The sequence below is a fragment of the Fulmarus glacialis genome, unplaced genomic scaffold (assembly GCF_000690835.1).
Source record: "Fulmarus glacialis isolate BGI_N327 unplaced genomic scaffold, ASM69083v1 scaffold47714, whole genome shotgun sequence".
NCBI lineage: Eukaryota > Metazoa > Chordata > Aves > Procellariiformes > Procellariidae > Fulmarus > Fulmarus glacialis.
In genome coordinates this window covers 337-20,020 of record NW_009210793.1, presented here as the reverse complement: position 1 = coordinate 20,020, position 19,684 = coordinate 337, and the positions used below count along the sequence as shown (strand labels likewise).

The following is a 19,684-nucleotide window of genomic DNA, read 5'->3' as shown; positions in this document are numbered from 1 at the left end:
AGGGCTGCTGCAGGGCCTGCCCTGGCCGGAGCGGTTGCACGCAGGGGGCTGGCTGGGCTCGGGTTAACCACCCCCCACCAAAGCGCTAATAGCAGTGCAGTAAGGCAAAAGTTTTAATTGTCCAGAAAGAAAGAAGAACTGTTTACACAACTGCCTGGGCATGTCGGTCTCTCAGTCGCTCTGCACCAGGTGCAGTTTGGTTTCGATGTTGTCACATTCCCAGCCCTTCGGATTTTTCTTGGGATCGATGGGGAAGCTGGCTGCCTGCTGCCCCAACACCAGTGAGAAGGCTTTCACACTGTGGGGCCCTGCTTCTCAGGGCCACCACGCAACCAGCAGAGCAAGAAGCCAGCCTGGTGGATTTACCCTGGTGGGTCACATTCACGGGGTCAGCAGCAGCAGCAGCTTTAAAGTGAACAGGTCTCAGCAGAGACAGAGGGGAACCATGGGGGAACCAAGGGGTAGTGCTTTAACAGAGTCCTCCGCGCACAGCCACAAAACACCATCACTGTACTTGCGAAAGGGTAACATGGAGAAGTGCGTATCATGTAATGTTAAGCGGCTGTAGAACACCTGGAGCTCAACAACCCCACAACAGCGGTGGCTGAGGCTCCTTCTGGAGCCTCTTGGTCTGAGGCCTTAAAGGGGAGATTTTGACACCTCCTGGTCCCTAGCCCAGGCAGGCAGCTTGCTCGTTCCACGTCCGGGCTGCTGCCCCAAGTGATCACAACGGTACAGTGGGAGCCCTGCACTGCCAAGCTTTGTTACCCTACAGAAACAAGGAGTAGTGGGAGTCTATCTCCACAGTAGCGTTCCTTCTTCTGAGACCCTGTAATGCCTCTGTGCAGCTCCTGACATGAAACTGTCTGTGTTGCTTCAATGGGATACAGCAGTTACCCGGTACCCACCCTGCTCCTGCTTTCACTGCAATTCCAGTTCTTACTAGTGTTTGAGTGCTAAGATTATTACCTGTGGCAGCAGCTTCAGCTCTCCTCCTTCCAACAGGTCATTCATCCTTGGTCACCCATTTGTTTCACAAGCACCCACTGTGCCTGAGCACAGGTGATTTTTCCAGATCCCACAACAGTAGGAGAACCAAGAAATGGCATCTGCAGCCAGGGCTTAGGCACCAGGTACCCAGAGATTGCCTTGTGCCAAGCAGGAGCATGACTGGTCAAGGTAGTGAAGGGGAAATTTCCAGGAGAAGCAAACATCTCCAAGAAGCAGTGATAGTAAAGTAAACAGTTTATGGTCTGAGCTCTTTCGGGGCCAGAGATTCAGCCCTGGTTTTAGCTCAGACACTTTCTCCAGTTCCTGCTGGACTGCCCAGAGTTGATGGCTGAGGTCGCAGTGAAAAACACAGCTGAGGGAAGAAGGGAGATGCTCCAACGGAGGCACTGCAGCTCCTACTCGTAGCTCTTAGTTTCTGCACTGAGCCCACAGCTCAGGAGGGTATTCCCAGAAGAACCTCAGCCCTTTCTTTCAGTAGGTATCATTCCCAAAGTCAGAACTCATTCAGGGAACCTTCCCCACCCACCCCACATACCCCAAGCTTTGCATGTTCCTTAGAGTGGTCCATGTCCCAGGGAATGGTGGGCACAACCCTTATTTCAAAACAAGCATGGCCTCTGTCCCATCTTGCCTTGTCAAATGGAGTCCATGAGTGAGGTAGTACTCCCGCCGGAGGAAGGCATAGAAATAATCCGAGATGAGCAGGATCTGCAGAAGTGAGATGTTCAGACACATCAGTGATGCTTCAGAACAAGGAGTAAAAAGGGACATGTGTTTGTGACAAACTCTGAAGGCGTTTAAGAAGTTCTTAGGCTGTTCATCATGTTTTCTGAGATCCTGTGAACACTCCTTGTCCACTGCCTTGCAGTATTAAGCTAAGGGAGACTTAAACTAACCTATTACTTGTTGCGCTACCAATGTGTTCTCACAGACACCTCTGCTAAAGAGACAGTAGCTCCATAAACTGGCCAAAATATATGATAATGGCAGATCCATCTGTGCCACAGCTTTACAGACTATCTAAGCCTCACCCACGGGACTCCTTCCATGCAAGCACTGTCATGCAGTTCAACCCAACTGCTGAAAGTCTCCTGCTGCTGATTGCTATTAAGCACTTTTCAACTGTGATTGTTTTTCAACTGCCATTTCTACTCAGAACGGGTAAGAAGCTTGCAGGCAGCAGAAGGAATACCAGCTCCCCACGTCAGCCTTAGCAAACAGAAGCTTTAGCAGTTTAACAAAATAATACTTACCAGGCTAAGGGGTGGAGAGATGAAATGTCAAGGCTGTGGCTTCACAGTACAACATCCAGGAGGAAGACCAGATAAAAGCACTTATTCCACCCCCATCACTTCTGCGTCTCCTTCCTGCCCCTGTGCTGTCTTGCCCTCTCTGTGGAGCAGCCAACCCTGTGCGTACGTTTGCACAGTCTCCCTTTAAGTGGTGAACAGAGCTGGCTATCCCCCAGGTTTTCCCCTGATCCAGGTCAGAGCATGCTGCCACACACGGATGTTGGCACTGTCCCGCGTTGCCCAGGAGATGGATGTACCTTAGGCTGGTATTGCCACCAGCCGCGTTGTAGTGTGCAATCACAACTGAAGTGCCTTGCAGAGAACCGCAGTGAACATGTCTGAAAATCACAAGGTCCCTCCCCTCCTCAGCCCCACTTTGGTTGTACTGAGGCACCACAGTGTGACTGCTCCCTTGCCTAAAAGCACTGAGAACGCAAGAGTAGGTCTCCGTGGTTTTTCTAAAGCAGTCACCTCGGGCAAGCTGCTTCTGCAGGGGCAGGCTGGGCTGCTGTAAGCGCAGGCAGTGACCTGCTGGCTCAGTAGTGCCATTTGTCATTTAGCCTCTTGTAGTGCAACCCCTCCCCAGGAATGCTGACGTCCTCCATCTGGAAACAGCATCACATAACTAGGGTGCAAAACCTTTTCAGTACCAGACCAAGCTAGCAGCTATTGTCCTAATGTCCAGATGCCACTTAATGCATTGCTTTGGCACAATGCGTTCATCCATTTCCCTGGGGAATTCACTCCAGGGAGAGCCTCACCCCAAGTAATGAGTGCTAAGGGGACGGAGGGAGAGTCAGGCTGTCAGCCAGAGCCTGCTTGGGTTACTCTTAAATACAGCTGCTGCGGAGAAGGCTCAGTGGCAGGACGGGAGGATATGGAGGACCGGGTGAGAAACAGGGCTGCAGACTGCTGAGGTTAGAGGAGAAAGTGCAAAGGAGAACAAATGGAGAAGGGTAGAAGTGCCCAGGGAGAGTGAAAACAGCCATGCTTATTCTGTCCGCTTGTTTTGCTGAACACTATGGCTGACTACTGACATGCTATATCAATATGGTTGATTTTACTTTTAACTAAACTTTTCTGCAGATATCTTAATGGGAAAAGAAAGAGCTGAGGTTAGTGGGGATGAGGGCTAGTTCTTTCTCACAAGGAAATCAGAAAGCAGATTTTTGCTCTGTCTGCACAAGACCTTGCAGGATCTGCTAGGACCTTCTCAGGTAGGAAATAAAATCCTCTTAGAATATCAACATCTGCCATCTCTAATTAAAGTTTTACTATTACTTTTATTCCATAGCAAAACATGTAGTTAGAGAGCTAATGAACCACTCCCAATTTCCTATAAGCCCTTCTTAATAGTATCTCTGTACTCCCTCTCACCCCACTCACTGCATGGAGTCTCTTTTTGCTTTTACAGAACGGGTGTTTGTCCCCATTCATCAAGGGTGTGGGGATGTACAAGCAGGTGATTTTCAGCCCCTGGCAAAACTGCTCCTCTAGTTTTGGGAGAAGCAGACAAACATAAATGGCTGAGGCACATTCAATATAAAGGCAACTTTAACATGAAATGAACATTCTGCCCACCCACATGTGAAACTGTCCCAGGGCTTAGGGACATAAGAAATAGCACAGAGAAGAGGAAGGACTTGGAAAAGGTTGTAGCAGCTGTGTACATTGAATCCCATCCTCCAGTGGTGCCAAGCTCTGTTCTCCCTAAGGCTAGTGAATGTATCTAGAAGGGCCTTGAGAGAAGCAGGGAGAGCAAGCCCTGGCATGACTGGGAGCCTGCATGTGCCCATAACCCTGTGTTTCTGTGAGGTACAATGCTCAGAAAAATTGGTGCCATGTCCCCATGTATGGGCAGTTCTCATTTGCCTGTTGTCTGGCTCCACTGCTGCTGCCCCATGTTTTTTCCATTTTCCCTCTTAGCTCACCTTCTCCATTCACGTGTGCTCTTAGTCCTGCCATACCCAGATGCTTTTCCCCTGCTATCAAGCAACAGACCATGTAACCTGCACTACAGTCTAGTTGGATTATTAAGCTATAGCTCAAATACTACAAGAACTCTTTCCCATTAGTGTGCCAGAAGGTGAGGACTAGGCAGATTTCAGCTAGAGCAAGGAGAGGCAGGAACTACACAGGATGCAAAGAGCCAGACACATCCTGGCAGGACACCCGATCCAGTGACCTACCCGAAGTGCAGCCTTGTTTGTCTTGCTCTACTAACCTGCCCTATGTTGAAAGTCAACGTGATGGCATAATAAAAATTGGAGTTGGCACTTCCTGCATAAATCCATAGATGCCATAGAACGGGGAACAGGAGGGAGCAGACAATGAGCACACATGACAGGATGAAGATGTTCCGGAGGACTGCAAAAGAAAACCAAGCTGTTAGAATGATGCATTATTGAACAGCCATGCTCAAGCAATCAGCAATGGTATTTAGGGTATGTGCAGTGGGGGAGAGGCACTTGCCAACACATACTTCTCTCCAACAATCTTTCACAGTTTGCTTTAATAATTGCCTGGCTAGCTTTTATTAGAAATCCCTTTTGGCGCCCTTTCCCTTTAAAATAAATACTTCTGCCTTTGCTTGAGTGTGAAACCCTCATTTGCAGCTCTTTCCTTCTAGGTCCCGCTTCCAAACGCTCTTTCTCGGGGGACTTCGGCTTTTTGTTGTCTACACTACAGTAACTAGCAGTTTTGAGAGGGGCCTTTCCACCAGCATCATGATTCAGAGAGTAAAGTACGCCATTCCCTAGCCTCGTCAGGCTGGCGATAAAGGAAGAAAATGAACCTGTGGGCCATAGGAAAAGAGATACTTTCTCGGGAGGTGGTAAGGAAATGAAAGCACCATAAAAGGAGGAAACTCATATAGGCCAAATGCGTTGACAAACACATGACCTCGGGAAATGCAAGTGTGGCCAGAATCCATTAGTCTGCATGAATATGTGTCAGATGGACAAAAATCAAGCACAACTTTGTCTAAAAAAGCTAGGAACTACTAGGCCAGAAGAGATTTTGTTTTCTGTGAACTATATATGCCTGTCCTTTGGCAGCAGCATTATAATTCACCCCAGAACTTGTGTTGCTGTGTTTGGCTATAGCTCAGGCAATGTCCCTGAAGATAACTGAAAGAATCCCGATCATTCTGCAGCTGAAGGGAGCTATCTGACATTTTAAGAGCATTGTCACATCCAAACCTGTTCACACCTATCTTTTTAACCTTCTTGTTCAGTAGGTCTATTCACTCACTGTGGGGTGGGAGCATGTGACAGATGACTGTCCCTCTCACTGGTCATAGTCCCCTTATCTGCATGCTTGGAACGTGCAACTGAACTACGCTGAATCAGGATTTCTGAGAAGTACATCACCTGCTACGGCTGCAACATGCTCAGGGCTAGCTTGGGGCTTCCTGCCCTGTTTTATCACAGCTGCTTTAGCCTTAGCTTTCCTTAGGCTGAAACTAATAGAGCAGATGGTCTCCAAGTCTCTTGACTCTTGATTATGTCTCCTGACATCAGGCAGGCTAGCCGTCCATAAACACACTTGGCCTGGGTTAGAGAAGACTGCAGTAAAAGGCCCGGACAACCTGGCAGGGTTGGTCAAAGCAGTTGGTTTAAGTAAGAAACACCAGGAAAAACTCAGCACTTCCAAATCTCCCCAGTGTAGCAAGTTCTAGAGACTGAGTTTGAAAATGACGTGATTTTTTAAAGAGCTAAAGAGGTTCTTTGTGAAGCATTTAAGAAAAACTGGACAATTGCTTGGAGTAATTCAGTTACTTTCACTCTAAGCAAACAAGCAGACACAAAACAAAGAACCACTGCAAGGTGCAGGATTTTAAGGCTGGGGGACTCGCCAATTGCAGGAGCAGTGTTCAAATTACACAGCCTTAAATGGGAGTGAAGCATTTGAATGACGGATGTACTTTAAATAAGCCACATCCCTTGTGCAGGACTGTAAAAGCTTCTTACAAAAAAGTTAACCTTCAGAACAACTTGGAGAGAGGGGGAAGATGAGGTACAAGTGAAAATTCCCTCCTCGACGAATTTCAACCCAATTTCAACATGTTAGAGACTCTACCACCAGAAAAATCAAGCCTCCTTCCAGACACCCCAAGGAGGCCACAAGAGCCTGCAGACATGGGCCTGGTTTGGTTTAGTGGTGACAATTATTGGACAGGCCCTTTCCCATTCCAGATAAGGAACAATCAAACACCAAGAACTTACATCTGTAAAGGTGGCTCCAGACTGGAAGGAAGGCCATGTACAGTGCAATGTCTCCCACAGTGGGATAGGACTTGAAGATAGAAATGATTGCGATCTGGACAAACATGAAGAACATTGGGTGTTCCCTAGAAGGGATAAGACACAAAGGGTAAGAGGATGCAGTAGAGCATCTGGAAACTGGAAACAAATATCAGCAAGACCACAAATGTACTGTGGGATAGACTCAAAGAGGCTCTTGTACCCCTGTTCTCTCCAAACAAGCTTCTGAGTGCTGGATGGGGTAGACTGAGCTGCTCTGCAGAGAAGCAGTATACTGGGGATGCACATCTGCTCACTGCCCTCACACAGAAACTTCGTGCCTCAACTCAACATACATTTATACAGTTGGTCATCTGGGCTGCTCTTCCCCAGCTCTGTCTTACTCACTGAAAAGCAATCAGCACTTCCTCTCTGAAAGTTATTTGGAGAAGCCCATAGCTATCCCTCTGGTATGTCATTCCAAGTCAACAGGATAAGTTCATTGAGAATCCAGGCGTGTTAATGTGTATTTTTATCAGAAAGAAGGGTAACATTGTCAGCGCAGTCCGCTAGGAATGTCCCCAAGTTTTCATTTTTTTCTTACAATAAATTACTTTAAGTTCCAGCCAAGAGTTTTTGCTTTCTGACTACACTGGCTTATGCTGGCAGGGAGCAGGCACCTCTATAGCCTAAATGTCTGCTCTCTCTTTTGATGCCTGTAACACGTCTGTTGCATAGCAGAGCCCAACTCACTCTATTTAAGAGGAATAAAGATTGAAACTTTGGGAAATGAGGAGGATAGGCCCTGTTAAAAAAACCTATCTTTTTCAGGCTTGTAGATCCAGACATCTTCCACTAGACAACTGAGAGTAAAAAAACTAGCAGAGAAACATACTTACTTTAGTTTTATTGCCAAGGGAATGGTGTAGAAGAACACATTGATTTGAAACACGCATACGAAGAAAAGACTAAAGTGTTCAAACATCTCTGCAAAGAAGTACCAGAAAAGGCCAATATTGGGTGTCAGATCTGGAACGGAAAGGCTGAAATTTGAAAAGAAAAGTCAAAGTAACATTTTTAAAAGGTTGTTTTTCACTGTCCTGCTTCTGTTACATTAATTAATCACTGTGTGCTACTGGATGGAGGACCTATATTTTAAATCTGTGGAAGAGAAACCAAAGGGGTGAAAACCTGGAGAGAAAAGGGACTAATCCTTCCCTATGCCCCAGCAGGATTTAAACCCTAACCCTTTCCAAGTAGACATTTCTCCAGAGACGAAAATTTCACAGCCATGGTAGCTCAACAATCAAATCCATTTCCAAACAACTCAGTGGAAAACACCTCCTGTCTTCCCTAATTCTTGCTGTTACTTAATTAACAGAAGTTGGCTAATGCCTTTTCTCTTTCTTTTTTTGCATTGCCAGTAAAATTACAGATCACACATTCCTTAGGACGGGGAGTGATGCACAAGAAACAACATAGGGGGGCTAGACAGAAAAAAACTAGTAAGAATCCTTATACTTACATAAACCCGTAAACAGATGGGATAAAATCCCAGGAGTTGAGGAGGAAGAAGGAGAGGCAGATGATCACCACCAGGCTGCACAGGTACAGGGCTGCATACTGCACGGTGTAGAGCCAGAAGCTTTTACTTTTCAGTTTTATTGGTATGAACTGACGCTGAAAATGAAATACAAGCAGACAGATATCCCTCATCAGGTGGAAAGCCACAAGAAAGCCTGAGTGTTCAGAACATCATTTTAAATCGATGAAAGAAAACATCAGACACTGGCACTATGGCACCGGAAGGAGCAGCTCTCAAGCACAATTTGCTTGACGTTCTTCACTCTGGCCAATTAAGTCATACACATTGTACATATTTCGAGAACTGTACTTGAAAATACTGTAGCTAAGCTGGTCATTTCTGCTTGCAGCAAGTCAAGTCTCATGCACTCAATGCAAGATTTGCACACACCTCCTCACAGCTACACGTGTATCTTAGATGTTTGCAATACTGTACTGCTGCCTGCCTTCTACTGCATGAACCCACATCGGCTGGGTGACCGAGAGCCCTGCTCCATGACCCACCACCCTGTGATGCCACATGGACTGGCACTCATGCTCTGCTGAAATTGGGGAAAGAGGACATCCAGTGGGCTCCTAAGCACAAAGGAGCCCCTCTAAAAGATTGCCTCCTCAGACAAAGACAACTGCTGCAGTCCTGCCACTACCACATGTTCTGACAGGTCAACCACAAGCCCTTGTCACACAACATGACATATGGGTATCTCACTCCAAGAGGTCCCAACTGCATTTGTGAAGGCAAATATACACACAGGGGCAAACACCTTTGGGAATTGCTCAGAGTTCTGCAGCTCCAAGTCAGTAATGTAGCTTTTCCATTTGGTACTAGGGTTTACACTGGCAGGAGATGTAGAGAGCCAGCTCTAACTGATGTGGGTTCTGTGTAAAGCATGCTCTGTTTTCTCGGTCATACTGTGTTTAACGCCACTTGTTGGAACAATGTAAGCAAGTTTACCAAGGATTTTTCGCAGGACAGATTGGAAAGTGCTGGAGAAAAGCAATTTAATTCTGTACAAAGAATGCAGGAAAGTTCATTTACAAATCTGGATAAAAGAACACACACTAGTATGATCCCCTTTAAAACTTGCAAATTAGGCATTCACATATCAAAGCACTTGTTGTTGCTTGTGAACAACATGCCTGTACTTTACTACCATTTTACTTTGACTAAAGTTAAAAGAGAACAAATGAGACCAAAATATAAAATATATAAAGTAAATGCTCCTAAAAATTATCAAACCAAAAAGCAACACTGACTCTGCAGAAGTCCTTGTCTTGCAAAGAGTAATAATAATAAAATTTCTGAAAAAAAGTAAGAGACATTCATGTCAGATAGTCAGGGAAAGAAAATGGACTAGAACTGACTCTCCGTTCTCTTTTGAAGCTCAGAGATTTGAGAATAGGCTGTAATGAACCTGTAATTAAGATATTACCTATAAAAATCATGAGGGAAACAGGACAGAAGCAACCAAGAAAGACTGGTGAAACTCAACAGCAGGACTTTCAGGATGGCAAAAATAATAAAAATGATCACCAAGTGATCTGTGAATTGGGATAAGAGTCCTCTACTAGTGGTCACAGTCTCAGCTTGCTCCCATATCAGAATAAGTCTAGCAAATGATCAGTTTTCATTAAGTGCATTATAATTTGGACTCTCGGTTAAGTCATTGTTTACAGTATCAGCACAAGAGCTAAGAGAGAGACCAGCTGGAAGCATGCAAGCAACCCGGTAATGAATCCACTCACTAGCAAAGAGCTGCCTCAGCTTTAAACCCTACCCCTGCCTGCAGATGTGCCTACCAGCCTACTGCTGGGCTAGTTTTGCCTGGAGCAGTGTCTGCCTGTTGAGGCACTGTGCCCCCATGAATGATCAAGGTCAGCCCTGCTGGAATTCAGGTCCTGTTAATGGGAAGGGAGAAAGGACAAGGGCAACCAGCCACTTTCATAAGCACATGCCTTTTGCTATTAAACTCCAAATCAGCACTTCCAAGTTTGAGTGACTCAAGCATACAGCTCCTCATTCCTCCTCTCCAGGTCTAAAATCCTCATTGCTATTCACACGACACAAAGAACAGAACTTATTTCGGGCAAGCTAAACACCAGCCAGTTCTGTAGATGACTTTCTGCTCCCTTCTCTCTATGCACAGGCCTTCCCATTAAAGCTTCAAACTTCCCATGGCTTGAGGAGAGTCACTTTTTCTGAAACTCAGGACTTGCCCAACTACCCTCTCAATAGCTAAGGACTGTCCATGCACAGCTACAAGACGACGGCAGGTACCAACAGTTAGAAATCATCTACCTGTAGAAGGTAAAGGAGTGCTGGAGCAAACAACGTGAGAGGGTAGAGTGACTGGTATGTTGCTAAGGCCAGGAACACAGCACTGAGGAAGGCACTACCTGCAAAGAAAAAAACAATGTTAATTTGTAAGGAACATTTAATATAAACAGCCTTACAGACAGGAAGTCCAAATGGGAAGAAATGCATAATTCTCTGCAGGGGCTTTACAAATATCAGAACACTTAAAGGCGTTTTTAGCAGAATGTGTCCTGGATAGTGTCCTTTTCTTAACTACATTTTGAATGGAGAATGACTCATACCAAGGTGATTCTCCCACAAGAAAGAACTGCTGACTGGTTTGTACCTCCTATCATTCATATACAGAAAGAGATTCATATAATTCAGTCTCTATATAGACCATGCTGGCTGCTGTTTATGCATGGGAATGCATTCACTTAGGTCACATCCGCATGGAACAGCTGTTATACTCATGCTGGGCATGCTGGATAACATCATCACCAGAATGTGTCAGGGTGCTCAGCAAAGCTCTGTGAAAGAGAGCAAGCAAAAGTCTGCAGCTGAAGGAATGAAGTGGCATTAGCCCTACTTTACAGATACCAAACTGAGGCATAGAAAGGGTTAGCACAGCTTTTCCAAGTGGTCTTAAAAACATGAGTGCCTTTATTGAGGAAGCTTTATTTGGTATCTCAGGTTGAGCTAAATGCTGAGTACTCACATTGCCCAACTACTACCAACACCAGAAATCAAGTCCAAAAGGTCCTAGGTTAAACAATCGAAATACAAGCACCCAGCGCAGTAGCCTGCTTATAGCTTTCAGTCTTATGTGACTTGATGGAAGTAATCTGTAAAAATACAGCTTAGACAGCAAGAATCTTGACTCAGTGCATTGGACTAATTGTTAGCCTACTGACATCAAACACTCGGTAAGCTTCTCCCTGCTTCCATCTTTTGAAAGAGAAAATATAGGGTTACCTGGTGATGAGCCTTCTCCATTCTTCAACTACACTCTTCTAGACAGAAACCTTCCTATCCTCTATTTTATTGAGTGTTCAATTCTGCACAGATCTAAAGAATTGGTACCCAGAAATCATAGTCATAATCTGATATCCTCTCTTTGCCCACTTTAAAGCCTAGAGGCTGCCACACTCCTAATCAGGGAAAAAACACAGGGGACAGACACTACAGTTTTGTCTATGACTGAACTATTCCTCTTATGGTATCAGTGAACAGTTAAAAATCAGTTTAACTAAACAGATCCCACTTGTTTTCTTTTGCAAATGATTTTAAATCAAAACCCCTCCTGCCTCAATTAGTCAATAATTGGAGGAAAACTTTCTTTTGGAAACACTAACAAAACCAATCTATACCAGCTTTCTTTGCAATGCCTGGATCTGGGCACTGCTGGAGGCAAGAGATCAGACTAACCTTTCCTCTGATCCAGCACAGAACTCCTAAAACTTACGTGACTAGTACAAATCACATACGCTAGAAGACTTTAGCACTGGGGAGTCATAAAAAGAAACAGAAACCTGGCATTATGCACAAAATGAATGAAACAGCTATTCTGTCACAATCTATTCAACTGTGCCGGTATGGGTCTTTGGTTACTGTTTCTGCTTCCCCAAAGCTCAATTAGCTAATTTAAAACCAAGGTTACAACTGTGAGTGAAAGCCAAATAATAGCTGCAGGCAACTGCTTGCTTTTGAAAAAAAGTTCAAAGATACACTTTGAAAATAAATTGTATACAACACTTTAAGTGCATATTCATGTACGAAAGGAAGAGCAGCAGAGCATTATGCCCTCTTACACACAGATACGCACTTCTTCATAAACAGAAAAATATTCAAAGTCATCCAGGAAAAAGAGTAAGTTTTTAGAGATTAAACTCCTAGGTACAAGTTTTGACTTGACTATAAAGTCTCTTGGTCTCTTGTGATTTCAGGTGGAACTTCGACCTTGCTCTAGTCCCCGTTTCTGATGTGTTTCACTGAGATCTTTGTAGTAATCATATTTGTAAAGTTCCACCTTGGATTTAATTTCTGTTAATTTTCTAATCTTTATAGAAAGACATAATGAACCATTTTTTCTTCATTGTGTTACCTTTTATTGTAGCTAAAATGAAGAATGCAATGACAGTATTGTTGATGGCACAGGTGGACTTTGCCACACAAGACATCACAGTGTAGGGGTTTAACAGATAGCTGAAAAAGAGCAAAGCTCGAGTTAAATTCATGCCATTCAAAGGAGATTACCATCTAATTAAAGGAAAAACAGATGCAATTTGCCATTTCTTTTTGTTTATTTACATTTGATGAGATCCTCTCATCATCAAATTAATTCAGCTGAACAGGTTCTTTAGTCTGGAAGACAGATCCTTGGATTGTAGCCTTGGACACAGTGGCCACAGGGGGCACACCGAAGAAAATGAAACGGTTGGGAAGATGTCTAAAATGCAAGTTATATCCTAGAAAATGACTACCAAAAATGTTCCTTGCTTTGCAGAAACACTCTGCATTTATTCAGTCAGACCTAGGAACATTGGGTCCAAAATAAACTCTTTCTGCTGTTCACATCTACTGACTCTGAGAAAGTAATAAAAATAAGAAGATAGCAAGATGGAAACAAATCCTGAGACATTAGCAGAGTTTCCCCCAACCCAATTGCACCTGCACACTCCTGCTATGGCAGAGCAATAATTTATGTTCACCATGACATGATCAGAGCACAAAACCTAAGCTATGAAAATCTGGCATATTTTAATTGGAATTACAGAAAGACAGCAAACTGAACACCTTTATCTTCCAGAATGCAACCACACTTTAGTCAGTAAGGATAGCAGCAGAATTACAATAACCTCAAAAGCACAGAAAAATGTTCGGAAGGATTATCAATACAATAAGCAAGATAATGTATCGATCAGCCTTGCTAATAACTAAATCAACCATCAGAGTGAGTAGACAGAGCTGATGATTTCCTAATTATCTCTTTACATAAACATTTTTCCTACTTCTCTGAGTCACAGTCTGCCTTTTTGCTGTGTTTCCAGAGAGACAGCCTACAGCAGGGTAGGTACAACTTAATGCCAACTTTGCTGTGGTAATGTGAAACAATGTTAAATACAACACAGTCTGCAATTTATAGACTCTACCTTTCTCACCCTGGGGAATTTACCATTTTACAAAATTCATATGAAAATAAGGAAATAACGTATCTAATTGAAAACTCTCTCTAACACAGAGTAATTCATATAATAATTTATTCACGTCAAAACCCCGGTAAAAAAATAATTCTTTGACATTAAGTACCTTGCTTGTATATTTTTTTTTTTAGTTGAAGCTTTCTGAAGTAAAAAAAAATGTTTAGTATACAGAGGAACACCAAGACATGACATTATTAAGATGACAACCTGAAAATACCTTTGAATTATTACAAGCAATTCTGGGATATTCAATTTGCGATATTCAGCAAACATTTTGTTCGACTGCTCAAAAATTCTCCTAACTTTTCTGAAAAGACACATGAGACATTTGGGAGGCATAAAATCAGTTTTGATGACATTAGCATACAGACAAAATAAATGGGAGTGTGATCTGTGCAGACACAACATTCTTACTACCAAATTAATGACCTTGGGCTGTTGAGCCTGTCTTAGAGGGCCTGAGTGAATTTACTTCTTGGCAACAAACATTTGGAAAAGCATCTGCTTTTCACTTTCAAACCGAGTATTCAGAGCTGGGGGGATTTTTATGTATAATAGGAAATTCAGAATTTCGGGGCGGGAGTGGGGGAATCTTCAACAGATGTTGAAGCCCCAAATCAGACAAATAAAACCCAAAGGGAGCTGAGGAACCAAAGCAGCCTACAAGAAGCAATACTTACAATAGTGCTACCTTGAGGGGGATGTAGTGCATTTCCATGGGTGTCCGGATGAGTTCAGCCACATCTGGTGCATACTTATCCAGTTCTATTAGGAGCTTCTGCTTTTTGAACTGAACAAGGGAGAACGACCAAAGACTCTCAGATAAGGAAAGTCATTATTTCTTATTACTCAAGATTTCCATTAGTGTGGAACAGTATATATGAGCCCCAGGCGCGAACCAAAACTCACGTTATGTGAGGTGTTGTACAAACAGAACAAAAAACCCCTCTCTTTTCCCAAATACTTAACAACTGAAGTGGAAGTCATGAGAAAGCAGATAATCTCTACTTGTTTGAACTTCCTTAATTACCTGTGTCTAACTCTTGGGACAGCTGACAGTGAATTCACCACACTAGAGTTTAATACTTTCAATCTTTCTAAAGCTTGTCTGGATCTCCAATGAAAAGCTGACTTTATAAATTCACTGTTCAAAACACAAGCCCCTAAGAAACCAAGTCACAGAAGTATGCGGTCTTCGTTACTTTGAAGATGGATACCTCTATGCCAAATCTCCTTTAGGGACCCAAGATCCCTCTCTTTAATCTATCTTGTTCTATGATGCTCTCTATGGAGACAAAAGAGAAATCTGAATTATGAACCTACTGAACTATGTCATGGTGAGACAGGAGGAGAGACATGCTGGCAATAAATTCTCAACGAGCAAAGTAACTCACACGCAGGATTTTTACACGGCTGCAGTTCTATCACGAGTTATTTCTTCAGCCTCAAAGTCAGAGGACAAGGAGCAAGTATGTAGCTGGATGGGAGACCACACAGATGCTGTAGAAAATGCAGCCTCTCTGTTCATGTTGATACTGAATGACTGCCCCTCTAGGATCGCAGAGAGCACAGCACTGCTTACACAAAATGTTTTTTGAGCTACTTCTGAGAGAGAGCTGGGAGGAATCACCTCGAAATACATGTACTTATAATCTGAAGGGAACAAGTAATATTTGGTGTCAGACTTTCACCTTGCTCAGTAGAATGATTTATGTCACCTCAGCATCCTTGGAAGGTTTATTCCTTCCTTTACACATTTCCAGCCAGTGTATTAACTCATGCTGTGTGCAAACACAAACCATGTTCAGGGTAAAACATTCCAGGCTCTAGCTACAAAATGTACAGAAGATTGTAGCAGAAGCAGAGGTGAGAAAAGGGAGTGCTCAAGTCTGGCCAAAAGTCTTGCCAAATCCATAGCCCGGTAATTAAATTCTGCATACTGCAAACTACCACAACAACTGAAGGTGGGTTTTCAGTACATGTTCTAAAATCTCACATCCCATCTTGTGTACCATGACCCTAGACTTGTCTGATTTCATTGGCTATTGAATTCTCACAAATTTCTCAAATTCTTTATACTCCTTTTGGATTAAAGAATCTACACTGCTGTGATCATCATTCAAGTGCAGTGTGGTAGCTATGGACACTAATTTGTTTCATACTGTAATACTGCCACAACAAAACTTAAAATACCTCTCCTGTTTACCACATTCAGCTCCCATGTTTACTGATCATCCAGGTATGATCAGATTTACTGCAACAAGGACTGGTTGATACTGCAGCCTCTGGCATGTGTTTTCTTTGGTACAAGATATTTATACTTGCTGGGAGAAGAGGATCAGCAACACTGGCAAGTCAGCTTACCACAACTTTGTTGAAGTCCTGAATGGCCAAGTAAAGGGCAACAGCAGTTAGCACATCAGTTATCTAAAAAAGCAAGGCAGAGACAGACTGACTGTTATCAAAATAAACAAATGGAGAAAAAGATATTGGACAGTACTGCAATGCTGAACACTTTGATCTGATTCAGCTCACGAGAAGAAAAAACAAGCTTTAAAAACACTAGATTGCCGATTTGTACACTGTGCTTCCACACCACTGCTTAACTTTGAAGCCATGAGCTGTATCAAAGATATTAATATTTACAACACAAGATAATGGGGAATTAAGGGGAAAGAAGTATGCGAGGGTAATAGAATCGCTGGCCTAATTAGAGCACAGGCAACACTGGGGCAGTGCCCAGCTGGCTAAACCCACCTGTCCATTAATCCAGCATGACAGTGCCTTGAGCTGTCCCAAACTTACCAGGCAGCAGTACAGTCATCTGAACAATCAGCACAAGCACAACGCACATGGCTGATAGCTCTGCATGAGACCTGCCCAGCAGGGATCTGGGGAGAGAGGCTCCACCAGGTGGCATGTGCAGCCAGCTGTATGATTTCTGTCCTTCTGAATTATGCAGAACTCGTTTACAAGAGACGTTTGGAGGACTAACCCGTTTGTGCTCTCTTTGCAGGCCTGGGGTTTGGCAGTGGGTTTTAGTGAAAAACACTGCAGTGTAGGGATTAGGCTGGGGGGACAAAATATTCTGACCTTTAAGAGGTAACCTTTGAAATCTGAAACGAAATGCCAACTTTCTGCCCCCCTGCAGGGATACTTATCTAACCAAGAACTGACAAAAAAGAAGGAATATGTACAAGAACGGAAAAGCCCGAACGTGGGTTTGTACAGGCAAAGCTGCCTTTCTATGCAGGAATCTGAACTACAGGGAGGCTGAAGGTCCCTGATTCTTGCAGGAATAAAAGGAAAGTCATACTCAGCATTTCACAAAATGGGACCTTTCAAGAGGGGCTTTCCAGCAGCACTTACCATGAACACCAGTTCAGCATATTCAATCAGGAAGTGGAAGAGATATATTATCAGCGGGGTCTAAAAGAGAGCAGAAGGGAAACCCATGTCAAATACTGTCCAGATAAAACAATTGATGATTTGATGAGAAAAGTGGAGTAGTACTGTGACAAGACTGCGAAAGGCAATTTTCCTTAGCCTCTTCTACAACACTGTTACTTCAGAGCAATGTGATTAAACAAAGCACACTTACTGGTCTTTTCCTTGGAAAGTTCTCAATACACTTTATAAAAGACACCATCAACTTTGAAAATTATACTCTATTCCAACTTCTCAATTCTACTAGTATAGTGGCAGAGTTACAATAGAAAGCGTATAAAGAACAGCTTTAGAAAATATTTTTTTCTAGAGAATCTATTTTTTCAGGTTGTTCGCAGGTACTTTTGAAAGTATTTCCTACATAGCTGGTTTCATTGTTCAGCCTGTTGTTTAGATGAGTCTTTTATAAAGCAAAAAGAAGAAAGCATGTTAAAAACATAAAGCAGTAAGACTACAGTCCTATCATCCTCTTACTCCCACAGCTTTTCCCTTCCAGGGTAAGAGGAAGAGCATGTTTCTGAATTATTCCTTTGACAGAAAATTTTAATCTGCAAGTACTATATTTACATGGTGTAAATTCAGTCTTCACTGTGAGAAAATATATATTTTGAAATACTTTTAAAACAATGTGATGGTATAAATCAGCATGGGAAAATATTTCATAGTCTGGGAGAAAATTGCATTTAAAGAAGGAGAATTCATTGGAGAGAAACAAGTTTTCAGAGGTATACAAAGTATCTGCCTCACCCCTAGGTGACACTATGTGTGAGTATACCTTCATATCAGTAAGACCTCTCAAGGACACAAAAACTCCACAGGTGCTTAAGTGTTTGGAGGAACAAGGTGTTTTCAAGTTGAGGAATAAATGTACTGCGTGCTTGTGCTAATGTTAATATTTCTGCAAATGCAGAAACTCAAGATGCTGCTACCCGGTAAAATTGTCTTCAGACTCACAATGACACTGTCTCTCCCTGCTCCAGCCTCTACTGACAGAAACATCTGGATGTGAACAGAGTATTTTACTTATTACAGATTTCCCCTATTTCAGACTGTCCTTATGCAGTAATAAATACTACGATGTCTATCATCTGCACAGCAATGAGTTGTTCGTGACGAACTGCATTTCCTCATTGTGCTAGTCACTACATAAACAACTATTGCACAGACAACTAAACGACTCCAAGTTCTCTAAAGTCTTTGGGACAAGGCAGGTCCCCAGCCTTTGCCAGTCCGTGAGCAGTAAGACTAAGAAAGGTGCCACTTGAATATCACGTTTAAAATGAAGCATGCATACCAACCTCATGAAAAATAGCTCCAGAATATGGCGAGACCCCTAAATCCAGCAGAGCTAATCCTTCGACCACTGAAACACACAAAACGCCTGCATTAGAATCCTGTAATGCAGGAAGAGAAAAATCTCATGATGGTAAAACTATAGTTTTTAAAACACCCAAGCTCATAAGAATCCCACATTGAATGGCCATCTGAATGGGTGACATAAAATCTCACAAAGCCAACAACCAGCTAGTATTGATTGTTTTGCAAATTTCTTTAGTAACTGAATGGTCAGTTATAATCTATTTATTTGTGTCAGCTAAAAATGTTATAGCTGAAATATTTTGCATTTAACTATATATAAATCACTTGTATGATATTTACTGATTTTAAATCACCTATTATAGTGTGTATATATATATATACATTATATACATAGTATCTGTGCTGGAGAAATACTTAATTCTAAGAAGACAAATCACAACATAATATACAATTTGAACTGTTTTGCCTAATTAGATGTAGAGAGACCCGAAATGTCCAAAACCACAATAAAAGAGCAGAAGTTAATACATATTACCAGGCAAAGCTTACAGCTTTATCCGTTGTTGAAACTTCCTGACATTTTGCAGCCTTAATTCAGATCCTTTGCAATCATGTAATTACAGCTTGCACTGCAATGCATGCACATTTTTCCATAGGATCTCCACCTTACTGAGCACAAAGGTTCCCTGGGGATTGAGCAGCGTATGCAGTGAAAGAAGCTATGGGAAATAGGTCCTTTTGTTCAGAGGAGAAATGAGGCAGGAGACTGCAGGAAGCAACAAGAGGTTCTCAGTTCAGCGATATACTGGAGAAGTAGATTCTGTCTCTGCCACAAAGTTCCCGTATGATGACTGCCCAGGCTTTTCAAGGTAATCCTAATTGTGCTCCTTACTCTCTAGATGCCTACCTTGACGCTCTAAGGTAAGATTTAGAAAGTATCCATTGTTGAAAGGGAATTTTTGGGAGCTGTAATTTGAAATTATGAAGTGTGAAGTGCTACACACTGTGGAACAGAGGCCTTAGGTCATCAAATGCATTCATGCTTTTGACCTTTATTACTCTGTGCCACTGTTTTCCACCCCAAAACTGCAAATAATTTTACCCGCATAATAACTGGATATTATTTTCCCAAAGGGCTGACTTCAAAATAAATTAAGGTTCCTAACGGGCTCACATGCTATAGAGATGAATGCCACCAAAAAGCCTCGATTAAACTGTACTTCAATCTTCAGAAGAGAATTTGAATCGTGTTGGTAACAACGTGTGGGGCCACAAACTGAACAAGGA

General features: G+C 42.8%; 1 protein-coding gene across 1 annotated transcript; it reads right to left on the bottom strand.

Annotated features, from left to right (window-relative positions):
* Window positions 1–1,605: 1,605 nt before the first annotated feature.
* PIGU (phosphatidylinositol glycan anchor biosynthesis, class U) lies at window positions 1,606–18,471 on the bottom strand (the record flags this gene model as incomplete). The annotated part of the gene is made up of 11 exons (XM_009577281.1): window positions 1,606–1,719; window positions 4,528–4,670; window positions 6,530–6,654; window positions 7,447–7,590; window positions 8,073–8,227; window positions 10,431–10,528; window positions 12,532–12,632; window positions 14,311–14,420; window positions 15,995–16,057; window positions 17,000–17,059; window positions 18,376–18,471. Coding segments are annotated over 11 exons (1,209 nt in total), but the record flags the coding sequence as incomplete, so codon positions are not given.
* Window positions 18,472–19,684: the final 1,213 nt, after the last annotated feature.